The 16,493-nt window shown below is 40.1% G+C and overlaps 1 protein-coding gene across 1 annotated transcript in view; it reads right to left on the reverse strand.

The window, feature by feature from the left end:
- The window catches only part of RALGPS1 (Ral GEF with PH domain and SH3 binding motif 1), a 137,683-nt gene that overhangs the window by 33,496 nt on the left and 87,694 nt on the right, over positions 1-16,493 (reverse strand). The window contains exons 10-11 of the mRNA XM_067309295.1: positions 7,909-8,046; positions 6,410-6,503 (exon numbers count right to left, since the gene is read on the reverse strand). Coding sequence (XP_067165396.1) covers positions 6,410-6,503; positions 7,909-8,046 — 232 coding nt within the window. The remainder of the gene's footprint in view (positions 1-6,409; positions 6,504-7,908; positions 8,047-16,493) is intronic.

The following is a 16,493-nucleotide window of genomic DNA, read 5'->3' on the forward strand; positions in this document are numbered from 1 at the left end:
ACATACTAATTTCACTTGGACGTTTTTCTACAGCATCCTGCCTATCTGAATCTAAATCTGAACTGCTTTTTATGTAAATCATCTTATTAGTACATTGAAATAGCACAGTTTTGCCTGATATGCTCTAAAGAACTGAAATATATATATAAAACACCTACAGAATGAGATTCCAATCCTGATGTGTCCCAGTAACACTGTAATACAAATAACAGTCTTCACATTGTTTTTAGTCAATATTGTATGTCAACACAAAACTCTGCAAACTTATGTCTAAATCAATAGTACATACACTGGAATCATTATATGGGGCTGTTTTTCATTATAGTACAAATTTTAATTCCAGGCCAACTATCACTATTGTTTCAAACAAAAATAAACTATTGGCCATCTAAAAATATACATATATTTGAGCTGAAGCTATCGATGCACTGTTCTGGTACTGAGAGAACTGGCAACAGTTTCAATGACTTTGTCAACATTGTCATTTTTGGTGGTATAAATCCTGAATTTCTTACACATGCAGTCTCTTCCGGAGTTAACAACAACACGTCCTGAACAGCTCTTGAAGAGACTCAAGAGCCAGTCTTATGGAATGTAATCAAGCAGATTATACAGCAAATCCATGGAAATTACTTGTACCATTGTTTAGTTTGACCTTAGACTATGTACTTCCAGGATTCAGAATGCATAATCCAGTTCATAGGTGGCAGTGCCAGTGAGACACAGGATATAGCACACAAAAGTATGGCATTCCATTATTGTCTAGGGAACATTACAGGGGGAGTTCACAAACATGCTTTACACTTCTTATAATCACATATACCTTGATTCAGGAAAACATTTTGTTATGCTCGAGTGCTTTGCTAAGTAAAAGTTAAGGAAAAGATGTAAGCACACATTTAATCAATTGAATCAAGTCTTTCATCTTAACTGGTAAAGAATAGCTGGCTAAAAAAATAACAACAGGACAACAATTTTTGGCAGCGATGTCTAATATCTAACATGTTTACAAGCTATCCACTGGGAACAAGGTAGAGTTAAATCTAACCCCCAGAGTCTAATCTAGGAGATGCTGTAACTCAGAAAATGCAATCTTCAGTGTGTGAAGATAAAATTTACTACTATCAGCCATGTATCTGTTAATTACTAGAATTTTAAATAAGCAGAATTCATATCCAACTTTCTAAGAACAGTTGACTAAGGAAACCTTCAGTCTGCTCATATTGTCTTTTATTAAAACTTTAATACTAGAGAAATTCTGGAAGACTAAAACAGAGCAAATCTAATGTCATATTCAAAACAGTAAATTATATAACTATCTTCAGGCTTGCTAGTGTGATATCAGTCTCAGAAAAAATAATGGAGAATCTAACACAGGATTCACTTGATACAGAATTGAAACAGAGAAATACTAATAATATTAATTAATGTGGTTTTGTGGGAAGGAAATCTTGCCAAATAAGTTTGAATCCTTGATGAGATTAAAAGCATGCCTTGTAGAAAACCTGCAACTGAACAGTGAGATGCAATGACAAATGTTAACATAACTTTAAGATCCACAAGCAAAATAGCAACCAAGAAGCAAACATAAACTACTCTTTTGAATAGTGTTGGAGAGACCACACTGTATTGCTTAAAATGCAGGTAGACACGTGAGGATGCTGCTGAAAAACTGGCAGGCAAAATTGTTTTGCTAAAGAGCAGGGATCTCTTGAGGACAAACTTCATCACAGCCTCTGAAGTCACAGCATTTGGCATCTACTATTCAGTTCCTTTTCATAGGGTATAAACTCTGCAGTTTCACAACTGTTCTACAAGGATGTCCAAGACAACTGAGATAGAGCATGGCAACACCTTTTCTTGGTTATGTTGCATTCTGATGTTCCCTCTAAAATAAGATTGCTTCTTTAAACTTAAAGGCTCAAAAAAACCCAAAACTCACAACCCTAAAAAATTCTTAATTTGGAGTCTGGGTCAGGAATTTTCTGTGGCTGTCAGCAAGGCAGAGAGTCTCAGCTACGCCCCTGTTTTTCAGACTGTCTTTGATTACAGTAAAATAACTCTGAGGGAAGGACAGGGGTGTGAGATTAAGTAAAAACTTGCAAGGAGACAACATGCTTATTTGTCTTATAAAGGACCAAGACCAGCTTTGGAGAATACCAGGCCTGACCTAATGATACTGAAAGGTGAAACACAATAGTTTCGGAACCATTGCGAGACATGGCAGGTTGGAAAAGGATGTGGTATGGTGTCACAACGTTTGGATACTGCTGTCTAGCTCAGGAAAAACTGCATACCCGGGGACAAGCACTCTTCTCAGGTCACCCAGGTATCACCCAGACTTCCTTTGTTTCCTGAGCATGACTTTTTAAACTCCTTCAGGAGGAAGAAGATCCTGCAGCAGTTGCCTGATGGTATCTCTGAAGCCTGGTGACTGTCAATAATTCCCTGAGATAATGAGTAGCAGCAATATATTTTGGTATAATTGGAAGGAATTCTGATCTTTTGGGTCCTATTTTTGCCCCTTTAGTTCTGTAACCAGCAGATGTTTTAATCTCTCCAATTGGGCAGAGCACAGTATATGGGCTCACTAAAACCAATCTATTATTTTTAGGATATGACATCACTGTCAGAGGTTTTCTGGAGTGTTCCTACTTACTGACAAGAAGGAACCTAACGCAAGCAATTGGACTGGCACAAAAAATTGAAGAGAAAAGCTTTGTTTATGTAACTGTCAGATTTTCCTTTCCAGTGTAATTGAGGTCCTCATTTGGCAAAACGCGTGTTGGGATCTTGCCAATACATTTTAGGGCAGTTAGTTGTCTAAGCTTCTCTCTTTGACAGCCTGGTACTGAGATAGGTCTATTCTTTCTGCCAAAGATCAAACACATCTCTTCAGAGTATACTAATGCTGTTCCTGGCTCAACAAGAGAGGTCACTGGAAAGAGAAAGAGAGAGGAGATTCTTTCCCACTGTAAAAACTTAGCGCTCTTTGCCTTTTTAAGGCTTACAGTTTCTTCTGGCATGGGGCCAGAAAACGCTAGGAAACTGAAGATCCATTAGGGAGAACCGAGAGGAAAATGTGTAATCAAATGTTCAAAACAAAATCCATGAACTTCTTTCAAATAAAAAGACAGAAGAGGAAGGGGAGAGGTCTTTAAGGTCTTTAAGGATGGACATAAGTTTTGATGAAGATTGTCTTTGATTTAAAGCTTTATTCCTGATGAAACAAACATGGTAGAATAAGGTCAAAGTTTTCTAATACAGAGCAATGCTTATAAACTTCAGCTAAATTTACTATACTAACAACCAAACCTTTCCCCCCTTTTAAAACCTCTTATAACTAAGCCTTGTATAGTCAGGCTTAGAAAAAAATAAAACTTGCAAATTTGATCAAAATATTCATTCTCACAAATAACTGGATCAAAAGTACTGCATAATCTCTAAAATACATCAAATACCTTTCAGCATTATTAGCAAGACCACCGATGGAGTTAAAATAGCTTTCAAAAATTTAAACCGGAATTACTCATTACTTTTAGTTTCTCCAACTATTATGTCATGGTATTAAATATTTACAGAAATCATTTATTTAATCCATTTTTACAAAAATATTAGAACTAATGAAAACTATTGTATATACAACGTTAACATTGCTGAATTATCAGGAAAGTCCATCTAAAAGTCAAATTAAGCCACAGGACCAGTCTCTTGCCTCCAGTCCAGGGGTTGTAAAGCCTATACGAAATACAATTGTTGATCTTTCCCAATTGCTACTCAGTTTAACTTTGCTCTATGTTCCCTACTTTAAGGAAGCATGGAAGTAAGCTGGAAATAAGTAAATAATGATCATTTATTAAATCTTAATACTGAGATTTAAATGGCAGTCTACACTTAATACAAATCTTAGACTGCCTGACCTTTTTACAAAGCTGTGCATAATGCAACTGTTCCATATGCTTCTGTTGCGTAATGCATCTCCATTTGTGAAACACAATGTCATGAGATGGAAAAAAAGGAAGCACAAATGCATTCTACATCAGCATTCTGGCAGTAATTCTAATTTTATGCAGCAAATAAATTTTGTTATGAAAACATCATGAAAACAAATTCTTTTTTTCCAATCTTTTTTCTACGGAAATATCACTGTTCTTAATATCTGTGATCAGTCAGACACAAAGGCACAAACCTGTCAAAACCACAGCTAAGTATGATCTTTTGCAGTGAACAATCCAGTGCCGGTTTAGCTTCTTTTGATGGTGTCTACTCCAAGCAAGGGGACCAGTTTTGGAGGCTTTTCTCTCTATTTGGAGCACGTCCTGATCATACTCAGTGCAACTCTTGTATCAGTTCCAAGAGAATGTCATGTCTGAATGGTTTTACCCTTAGAATCATTCTCTCAGGGAAAGCAAAGTTCCAAACACATTTATCACAAGAATCCATATCAACAGACTTGACTGAGCAATAGTGCTTTATGTACAATGGACCAGAGCTAAGTTGAATAGCTCTGGCAGCTGGAGTTATCATCAACTACATTTACGTTCAGAAGCAAAGAGTAATGGTAAATCACTTGTCGCATGCTGTGCTCAAACGTGCTTTTTGCCCCTACTATGGAGATCCTTTTTTCCTGAACCTTCTCAGCAGAATATTGCGTCTCTATGACAGTAACTTCAGGTATAATTTCAGAAAAATGTAGAGAAGTTAGGGTAGCTTATTCTTTATGCTGATACTTGCATGACACTGAGAACTGTAGAAATGAAGCAAGTACTCCCGGACAGGGAAAATATAGTCTTCAGATACAAGTACAGATTCAATGATTCTACTCTTCTGCTTTCAGAGAGACCTAATGATGGCTTTCATTTCATTAACTATCAAGTTTCAACTTAAAATTATTTATGTATTTATGTATTATTATATATTTATTTGTCTCAGTATTCCTATTAAGAAGTCATTCCAGAGTTCCATTACTCTGGTTAGAAACCAACTTGAAAATGTTTAGCTTATCAACTGCTGTATTCATTTATCCTTGTGATAACATTACAATTTAAGTTGCTCTTTACCCTCCCTATTCTCTCCCAATTATATTTATACATAGCAATTCTACTCCCTAAACTTTTGCGTCTCTAGGCTAAAGCCAAGCCCAGTTCTTTTAGTCTTACATTACAAGACAGACTGTTTATTTACCAGCATTTTTTTTATATCTTCCCTGAGTATGAATGATCGGAAATGTGTACAGTACTCCACGTGAGGTCTCACCTCCTAGTAACCTAGCTCACCTAGCTCCTAGCTCACCTCCTGAACTGCTACTAAAGCAGTATTAACAATTCCTTTTAATTTTTCCTAGAAATGCCATATTTGATAGAGTAGGGCTGCATTTGTCTTCTTATGGCTGTATCTCACTGGTGACACAGACATCTACCAATCAATATCATAAATTCTTCTTAGAATAAATTCATAACATTTTGATTTTTACGTCATTATTGTTTGAGTCATCAGGCCATCTGGTTCTTCCTTTGTGATATCCCAATCATCTTTCACTTTGATGATCCCTTCCAACATTGTTTTTTCAGCAAATGGCCTAAGTACATGCAACTTTTGAGACAAGATTCTCAAATGAAATATTTAGTAAAACTGGTAATAAGACTGTTTTTTAAGGAATTTCATTATGAACTTTCCTCTTCCAAACATCTTGCATACCACCATCAGATTAACAAACCTCTGGTTGCCTTGATTACTTTTACTTTTGCTTACCTAAATAGAGGTATTATATTTGTCAGTCTCTAATTATATAGCATCACATCTGCCTTGGTTGAGTTATTTAAAACCTTGGCTGCCAGACCTGTGATTTAATGTGCTAGTTCTTTCAGAATTATTGGCCAGGGATTATCACCTCCTCTAACTGGAGCACATTCGCATATTGACTAATGTGCTCTATGCTTTCTATTCCGTATCATTGTGTGGGTTGGCTCTTCCTCCACCTTTTTAGTAAGCATTGCTTTCACAAGCTCAACAAATAAAAATTGTCAGCTTTACATATGAAGTATTAGCTTCCAGTCGTGGACACTTCAGAGATGAAGTAAGAATGGTGGTTTTAGGGTTCCTGAAGAAAGTTCCCAGAATACAACCATAATGTAATAGAATGAGGACTAGATTTTCACCTCTTTTTGCCTTTAACTTTTGCATTTTAGAAATCTGGTTAGAGTCATAAAGGACAATAGTCATGCTGGATTTTATTACGAGTCTTGATATTATCTTGATATTATCAACTATGAAAAAAAAGTATTAAGAACTCCAGGCAAACCCCAAAATCCCTTCCGTCAAAGGCTTTTTGTTCATGTTTTAATCAAACTAACAGACAGGCGATCTTTCTATTACATTGCTCAAATCTGAGGAAAAGAATGATACTTACTTATAATTATCATCTTCCACAAATTTCTGAAGTTCTTCAATATAACGGACAGACTTTAAATATTTCTGCACATGGGGTAGTGTTGTAAGATGATCTGTAGAATATTAAAAGATAAAAAGATGAATATGCACATCATCAAAAATAACTGAAATTGCTCTTTAGTTTCTTCTGGTTCTCATGATTATCTTAATGGAAACAGAGAATGTGAACCATCATGAAGAATAAAGTGGCTACAAATACTACTTTGTTTGACTTTATTATGAGGACCTTAGAGATTTGGTCAAGCAAAACTGATGCTCGATTGTTAAAGACAGCATAGATGCATTTTATCATCAGGAAAGCTAGAAGATTTATTACATGCTATCAACTCACAAGTGCAAAAGTGTTATTTTTGTGCAAGCCTTGCTTGAAGTTTGTTTTGACTACTTTGGAGAAAATCAAAGCATGCAGCCATGTTGTAGTATCTGACTTAACTTTTATGCTCTCATAAAAACAAATGTTTTAAAGGCACCCATTATTCATGAAGATCGTTTCTTCAAGGCCATATTTTAATTTTCCTTCAGATTTTAAAAAAAGCATTAAAAATTAATGCATAGCAATACAGGAAGTTGCCACAACTGACAACAGGAATAATCAGTGAAATAATGATTTTTTTTGTCATTTAAAGTTGTCAAAGACAAAATAAAAGTCACAATAAAAACATGATACCTGAATAATCCAGCTCTGCAGAATCATACATTATTATGCTGCATCCCTAGCTTTAAATGCTCATAAATGAAGAGGGTGTGTATGTGTATATATATATACACACACACATATATATTTATATATGTTTATTTCTGTAAATAAACCAGTATAAACCAGAAAAAGCAAAATAAGATGCAATACTTACTGATTCTGTCATTTCTTTCTTTGACAATTGAAATTCCACTGACACTCTAAATCTGATAACAAAATAATCTTCCTTCTTTCCTTACATTTCAACTTTACAATAACTGACTAAACACACGAACGTTTATGATATTGAAGTTGACAAGGACAAGGGCTGGCATACTTAGCCATACACAAGTAATTTCAAAAAAAATGATAATGAAATTAACACAGTGTACACTCCAAAGACATTGCACCTACTGCAAAGGAAAGGAAAGGATTTTAAGATAATTCTGTCTCACTGCCTCTGGTGGAAACAGAATATAAACCAAAGGCAATAGCTGTACTTGAAAATATGACATTTTTATTCCATATGTACTTACAGTGTTCTAGTAAACTTTGTACAATGTTTATTACAGCTCTCAGAATTTAGAACACATTCATTTCGCTAATTTGCCAGTAAGGCTGAAACTGCACAGTGATGGAAGCTAAATCATTTAGTAGTGTCCAACTCTACTAATGTTAGCCTCTTGGGTTGCCTTTACACAGGGCAAAAACCTGTTATCATGTTATTGTATTAAAGAAATTTCAGTTAAGACTGAATAGGTGTAAAAAAAAAATGCACCAACCATAGTTACAGGAGACTTGCAGATCAGCTATTATTCGGAGAATATTATTCATTTGATTGGATCTTTGTTCATTCTCCATGATGCTGCCTGAAGCGGGATATGCAGAATCAATGTAGATTAAATCTAAGAGATAAATTCCTGAAACAAACAAACAAATTAACCAGTTGACCTAGTGTTTATACAGAAACAGTTACGTCATTATTAATGAACAGAACAGCCAGTAACTACTGACCACCATTGTGGGCTGGTCCCATAAAACAAAGGAGAGATTGAGTTTTGTATGTTCAGTTCTTAACTAGTATTTTAATTCTATGACTCTTCTTAAAAAAGAACATAGTAGGTTTTGATCATGCACATTGATATAGGCTGATGTCCACTATGAAGAATTTGCAGGACCACAACAGTGACACTAAAAAAGTAAGAGTAACAGCTGCCATGAGCCACTGATGACAGTAAAGGTAATCTGCATGAAGCTGAGAACAAGTACAACCATATCTGGCTACAGTGAACTGTTTTGCACTGCACTGTAGTGCCTTCTAGGTCTGCCACTATTTACTACATTAAGATAGTATTACATGTTTTTGCTGAGGTTCCAGGCTGCATTTGCTAAAAGACAAAAAGGAATTAAACTTAGGCTGTGATTATGTGATGATTTAAAAAAGGATAAGCAAAAAGTTTTTTATTTATTAAATTGTTTATTGAAAAAATGTACTTTGCCTAGGCCCTGGATTTTTTAGCAAACACAGGAAGACGGTGATGATTGCAGTTGCCAAAAATGCTGACTGTTCTCATCTGAATTGGACCCAGACTGGCCCTCTGACAGTAGATGCAGCTCTACAGGTCTCAGGCTGCAGGGAGTGCTTGGGGCCTCTCCGGGAGGCCTGGGCTGGCAGCCAGCTCTCCTGCAGGAGGTGTGCTGCTGTTGACGAGTTGTGTCGTCAGGTAAGGGAGTTACAGGAGGAGGTTAGTAGGCTGCGCAGCATCCGAGAAGCAGAGCAAGAGATAGACAGGGTATTCTCGGAGACTGTGCAGCTTCGGGAGTCCCAACCCCCTGCAGCAGTGGAGTTGCCAGAGGGCTCTGTGCCGTGTGAAATGGTACATCATAACATCATAGAAGAAGGCTGGAAACTGGTCACTGCTCGTGGGAGGAGAAAGGCTCCTACTCCTCCTGAAGACCTGAAGCTGAAGAACAGGTTTAGTGCCCTCCAGGATGAGGAGGAGATGGGCATGGCTGCCAGGGAAGTAACTGGGACAACAGACCCTGTGCCCTACCGGAACACCCGGAAAAAGCGGCGGGTGATTGTTGTGGGGGACTCCCTGCTACAGGGGACGGAGGCATCTATCTGCCGACCTGACCTCTTGTCTAGAGAGGTTTGTGGCCTGCCGGGGGCTCGTGTGAGAGATGTCATGCAAAGACTGCCAAGGCTCGTCCATTCTTCGGACTATTACCCACTGCTGCTCTTCCATGTGGGCGCCAATGACACCAAGGGCAAACTGCAGACCATCAAGCAGGATTTCAGAGCTCTGGGGATGGTGGTCAAGGGTCTGGGAGCCCAGGTCATCTTCTCCTCAATCCTGCCAGTGAGGGGGATGGATGAGAGGAGGAGGAGACGGACTTTCCAGGTTAATGACTGGCTGCGCCGCTGGTGTTGGCAACAGGGTTTTGGTTTCTACGACCATGGGACCCTGTTTGAAGATCAACAACTGATGGCAAGAGATGGGATCCACCTCACGAGGCGGGGCACGCGGGTCTTTGCCAACAGGTTGGCCAACCTGGTAAGGAGGGCTTTAAACTAGGAAAGATGGGGGAAGGGGAGAGTTATAGTGACAGGGTAGTTGGCAAAAGACTGCTCAAGTCAGGATGCCTCCAGCAGGTGAATGCAGCCAGGGAAGTGCGCATGGGATGTGGCTATGGAGGACCCTCTTGTATCCCTCCTGGGAAACCTGCATGCTCGATCACCTCCCTGAAATGCCTGTACACCAATGCACGCAGCTTGGGGAACAAACAGGAAGAACTAGAGATGTGTGTGCGGTCGCAGGGCCATGATCTCATTGCCATTACAGAGACATGGTGGGATAGCTCGCATGACTGGAGTGCTGTCATGGATGGCTACGTACTTTTTAGGAAAGACAGGCCAGGAAAGCGAGGTGGTGGAGTTGCTCTTTATGTGAGAGAGCAACTGGAATGTATGGAGCTGTGCCTAGGGGTGGATGAAGAGCGAGTCGAGAGCTTATGGGTAAGGATCAAAGGGCAGGCTAACAGAGGTGACACTGTTGTGGGTGTTTACTACAGGCCACCTGATCAGGATGAGGAAGTGGATGAGGCCTTCTACAGACAGCTGGAAGTAGCCTCACAATCCCAGGCCCTGGTTCTCATGGGGGACTTCAACCACCCCGATATCTGCTGGAAAGACAACACAGCTAGGCACAAACAGTCCTGGAGATTCCTGCAGAGCATTGGTGACAACTTCTTGACCCAGGTGGTGGAGGAGCCAACAAGGAGAGGTGTGCTGCTGGACCTCGTACTAACAAACAAAGAAGGACTGGTGGAAGATGTGAAGGTTGGGGGCTGCCTTGGCTGCAGTGACCATGAGATGGTAGAGTTCAGGATCCTGCGAGGAGGCAGCAGGGCACCAAGTAGGATCGCAACCCTGGACTTCAGGAGAGCAAACTTTGTCCTCTTCAGGGACCTACTTGGAGGAATCCCATGGGTGAGGACCCTGGAAGGAAGGAGTGTTCAAGAGAGTTGGTTAATATTCAAACATCACTTCCTCCAGGCTCAAGAGCGGTGCATCCCTATGAGTAAGAAGTCAAGCAAAGGAGGCAGGAGACCTGCATGGATGAGCAAGGAGCTCCTGGCAAAACTCAACCAGAAGAAGGAAGTATACAGAAAGTGGAAAGGGGGACAGGCCACTTGGGAGGAATATAGGAATGTTGTCAGAGTATGCAGGGATGCGACGAGGAAGGCTAAGGCCCGTTTGGAATTAAATCTGGCTAGAGATGTCAAGGACAACAAGAAGGGCTTCTTCAAATACATCAGCAGCAAGAGGAAGACTAGGGAAAACGTGGGCCCTTTGCTGAATGGGGTGGGTGCCCTGGTGACGAAGGATGCAGAGAAGGCAGAGTTACTGAATGCCTTCTTTGCTTCAGTCTTTACTGCTCAGGCCAGCCCTCAGGAGCCCCAGACCCTGGAGGCAAGAGAGAAAGTCTGGAGAGAGGAAGACTTTCCCTTGGTGGAGGAGGAGTGGGTTAGAGATCATTTAAGCAAACTTGACACCCACAAATCCATGGGCCCTGATGGGATGCACCCACGAGTGCTGAGGGAGATGGCGGATGTTATTGCTAAGCCACTCTCCATCATCTTTGAAAGGTCATGGAGAACAGGAGAGGTGCCCGAGGACTGGAAGAAAGCCAATGTCACCCCAGTCTTCAAAAAGGGCAAGAAGGAGGACCCAGGGAACTACAGGCCAGTCAGCCTCACCTCCATCCCTGGAAAGGTGATGGAGCAGCTCATCCTGGAAGCCATCTCCAAGCATGTGGAGGAAAAGAAGGTGATCAGGAGTAGTCAGCATGGCTTCACCAAGGGGAAATCATGCCTAACCAATCTGATAGCCTTCTATGATGGAATGACTGGCTGGGTAGATGAGGGGAGAGCAGTGGATGTTGTCTACCTAGACTTCAGCAAGGCTTTTGACACTGTCTCCCATAGCATCCTCATAGACAAGCTCAGGAAGTGTGGGTTAGATGAGTGGACAGTGAGGTGGATTGAGAACTGGCTGAATGGCAGAGCTCAGAGAGTTGTGATCAGTGGTACAGAGTCTAGTTGGAGGCCTGTAGCTAGCGGTGTCCCCCAGGGGTCAGTACTGGGTCCAGTCTTGTTCAACTTCTTCATCAATGACCTGGATGAAGGCACAGAGTGCACACTCAGCAAGTTTGCTGATGATACAAAACTGGGAGGAGTGGCCGATACGCCAGAGGGCTGTGCTGCCATTCAAAGAGACTTGGACAGGCTGGAGAGGTGGGCAGAGAGGAACCTCATGAAATTCAACAAAGGGAAGTGCAGGGTCCTGCACCTGGGGAGGAATAACCCCATGCAGCAGTACAGGTTGGGGGTTGACCTGCTGGAAAGCAGCTCTGCTGAGAAGGACCTGGGAGTGCTGGTGGACACCAAGTTAAGCATGAGGCAGCAATGTGCCCTTGTGGCCAAGAAGGCCAATGGTATCCTGGGCTGCATCAGAAAGAGTGTTGCCAGCAGGTCGAGGGAAGTGATTCTCCCCCTCTACTCAGCCCTGGTGAGGCCACATCTGGAGTACTGCGTCCAGTTCTGGGCTCCCCAGTACAAGAGGGATGTGGCACTACTGGAGCAAGTCCAGCGAAGGGCCACAAAGATGATTAGGGGACTGGAGCATCTCTCTTATGAGGAAAGGCTGAGAGAGCTTGGCCTATTTAGCTTGGAGAAGAGAAGGCTGAGAGGAGATCTTATCAATGTGTATAAGTATCTGAAGGGAGGGTGTCGAGAGGATGGGGCCAGACTCTTTTCAGTGGTGCCGAGCGACAGGACGCGAGGCAATGGGCACAAACTGAAACACAGACACTTCCATCTTAACATGAGGAAAAACTTTTTCACTGTGAGGGTGACAGAGCACTGGAACAGGTTGCCCCGAGAGGTGGTGGAGTCTCCTTCTCTGGAGATATTCAAAAGCCGCCTGGATGCAATCCTGTGCAATGTGCTCTAGGTGACCCTGGTGGAGCAGGGGGGTTGGACTAGATGATCTCCAGAGGTCCCTTCCAACCTCAGTGATTCTGTGATTCTGTGATTCTGTGAATTGCACATCCAAACAGATTTCCAAAGCATTGGCAGACTAGATCAAATGTTGTTCTTAGGTGGGACTGAAGCATACTATACACAGAAGTAGGGTGTGGCAAGATGTCAGCTAGCTTCATCATCGAAAATGTACCTGTATGCAAACATTTGCTAGGCAGGTATTCTGCAGATTTAGTCTTTGTTGTATGGTACCTTTACCTTTATGAATTGTATAAGGAGAAAAAAGGCAGGAGAAAAAAAGACTGAAATAAATTCACAATACTGCATAAAATTTCTTGCATGTTACCTGACTGCATTTATCAACACATGTAATCTCACTTTCATGCATGCCATTATGATTTGTAGTGGGCTTCTTTTAGTGCTCTGGGAAAGTTAGAAAGCCATCACAAATGAAGGAAAAATATTGACTGTGAAGTATATACAACATACAATCATCAAATTTGAGAAAAATGAAACAGCAGGGAGATCACATGGAAAGTTTTAGTTTTGAATTTTGGAAACCTGAAATACAATGGCAAGCATCTTACTTTTAGTTCTGCAACACAGTCTTGCAACACTCAAGAAAGCTACTCTGAAAGCATAATGCAAGGCTCATACATTTACTTCAGTAACTTACTGAAGGCTCTTAAATGAAAAGGAGAATGAGTAAAGTCAGAAAAGACTGATGAGAGAAATGTCCCTGAAAATAGAGCACATTTATAAATGCTCTAAGATCTTTCTACAGCAGTATAATGGTATCTTTATTAAAGGAGAATCAGAATTTTACCTGGTGGCATTTTATCTTTGCATTGGCACAAATAATTGTTGAATAATGTAGGTAGAAAGGGACATATGGAAGTCATCTAGTCCAAACTCCTGCTCAAAGCCGGGCTAAACTGAAGCTGGATCACATTGCTCAGAGTCCTATCAAGTCAAGTTTAGGGATGGAGACCCCGTAGCTTCTCTGAGCAACTTGGTCCAGCACTTAACCATCCTAACACTGATTTTTTTTTTTCTTTTATATTCAGTTGTAACTTTCCATGTTACAACTTGTGACTGTTGCCTCTTGTCCATTTGCTGTGCACCTCTGAGAAGAATCCGGCCTGTCTTCCCTATAACCCTCTGCACATGACAACAAAACGTGTAGCAAAAGTTATAATGAATTGGACCCACAGAACTGGAGAACTGTTGCTTGTTTTGCTCCTACACAAAATTTGGAGACTAACAAACAGGAAATGCCATTGCACTGAAGCAAATGCACTAATACACACTCACGCACAAAATAAAAATTTTCCATGTGATTAATGGATGAAATATAGAACCTGACGCAGGTTCTTCTAGAGTGTTTAAACTATCAGTTTAAAAAACTGAGTAAAAGTAGAAAAAATACATTAAACAACAACAAACAGAGAATTAAATCAGCTTCACAAAACCATTTCAAGAAGTAAAAGTAAGCCATCCTGAGACCTTGATATGCCCTAAGATTTCTGGCTTTCCACTAAATCCATTATCAGGTGAATGTAACCTAACTATCAAAATGCTTTGGCATAACTAAGAGTATTACTGGTATCTTCCTGATTGTTTACAGTTATTTTACATTTCATCCATGAAATTAGACTGAAATCTTCCTCAGGAGTGTGTGATAAAATTTTGATTCTGCAGAACTGTCTTGCAACCTATAATAACTGCACAGAAGTTCACAGCATCTCAGAGAAGTGGGCAGGACTGTCTCAGACACAAAGTCTGCCTGTGCAGCTTTCCAGGGAGAGTGGAACCTGAAGCATTTTATGCTTTCTAAAACCATCCACTGCTTTTCAGGAACATCTTTGTACCATCTATGTAAGTGCTGAATACAAAAGCACTGCAAGCTTATAGCTGTTACTCCAGTTCTGAAATCACATACAAAATAAGTTTTCAGCTCCTCTTAAGTTAGCAAGCAGCCCCAAATAAAAGCCCATTAAAGAAAAGATTTTTGTGTAAGCTTATTGCACTCAGAATGGATGTTATTACAGACTGTCCAAGTCTTGGGACTTACAGTCCCAGTACCTGATTATCAGGAGCTCCAACAGATTTGATATTCTAGTGCTACTTGCTCTTCCACCTCTGTTGAAGCCAATCTGATGCTCCTAAAATCTAAAGTTCCAAATTCTTAATTTGATAGAGATAATTCTTTTATCCATAGATTTGAGAGGAAGAGTTGTGAAACGCAGTACCTTTTGAAAGCAAGAGTGATATAATGATTAATTAGTATTTTTCACTATAAGTCAGTATTCAGAAAATGCTCTGTAAAAACCTGTGCAGTAGAAATCCAAGCATCACAGAAATCTTTGCCTGGGTAAGTGCTGCTGTATTTTTTGACACTGTAGTTTAGCTAAAAAGATAAATGGCATAGTTTCCGAGTCTCAAATGTCATTGCACCACTCTCTCTGACCTCAGTGATGCTGGAAGGGAAATCCTTTATGAATGCAGTGAGACAATGCTGTACAAAATGTACTGAGCCTGCTGTGAATGCTGTATTCAAATAGACTGAATAGAAATCACTGCTTTACTTGATGATCACTGCAGCTATTGCTACAGTGTCAAAAACATTAACTAAGTCTGATCTTTCTTTAAAGGATCGCTTATACATTTAGGGTCAGCTAAAAGGCAGAATTTAATTTAATATATTCCTAAACTACTTTATGAGCTGCATGGCAAAGTCAGTGATTCTTTGTTGCATAATAAAAAAAGGAACATTCTATAGGGCAGGAAAATAACTTGTGCAGCATAAAAGTCTGCCATACTTCCATATTAAATTTTCCATTTTCTTTTTTGAGCATGTTTATAATTGATGACATTTTCCCCATGTTTTCTTGCCTTGCCTTGAAAAGAACACTCTACAATTTCAGAAAAATAGCTAGCTGGCTCAGTTACACTCTTGCAGCTTTATCATGTTAAACTGTCTTGATAAATTCCAGCTATTAAAACAACAGGAAATACAATATGCTAGTCAAGTGCAATTTTTTAAAAGGGACGGAAAACCACTGCAGTGAATTGCATGCAGCACATCTATGCAACACACTCCTGAGTAATTTGGCATGTTTGCATTAATTACAGATAGTTAATAATCAGCTCTTTGGAAGTATATTAAGTTTGCGCAGTGAAAACAAAAACTATCCAAATCTGTACTTGTGCTAATTATTTTAGTGAAATGTCCTGGTAGTAACTGTACCCCAAATTTATTCAGATGCAAAAAAGCCCCCTGGAAATAAGATTTCCATCTGGGAAAATACAAATTCTTTCCTGAAGACAAAAATGTCCTTATGTGTCCTCTAGTACTCAATAAAGTCTTATTACTATCATTTAGAACTATGAGTTACAGATCAGCAGCAATAGTCAAGTGAATTTAAGAAAAGCCATGTGGCTTGCTGAAGTTTGCTCCTTTACAGTTTAGGAAAAAAAGACAAACCTGGCAATTTTGTTAAATTTTGACAGGTACTAAGTATCTGCATGAGCAAAATCTCATTCACATCTCAAGTACACCTAATACTTCATTATTACATTGTTTTATAGCTCAGATTCAGTCTTGCAGTGGAATTTTGCATATCTTGGGTGTTGTCTGGAAGATTTCCATTAATGCTTCTGCCCTGAGACTTAGGAATACTGTATGGAAATTCCTTGCAAGACTTTTTCTCACTGGAGCTGGACTTGCTACTGTTCTGTCTCTTCAGATCTCTGCCACCTTGACCAATAAGCAGCTCATTGGGTCACACTGGATTACGTCCAGTAGCAGCTAGGCTGC

This window comes from Apteryx mantelli, chromosome 21 (genome assembly GCF_036417845.1).
Source record: "Apteryx mantelli isolate bAptMan1 chromosome 21, bAptMan1.hap1, whole genome shotgun sequence".
In the NCBI taxonomy this organism is placed as follows: Eukaryota; Metazoa; Chordata; class Aves; order Apterygiformes; family Apterygidae; genus Apteryx; species Apteryx mantelli.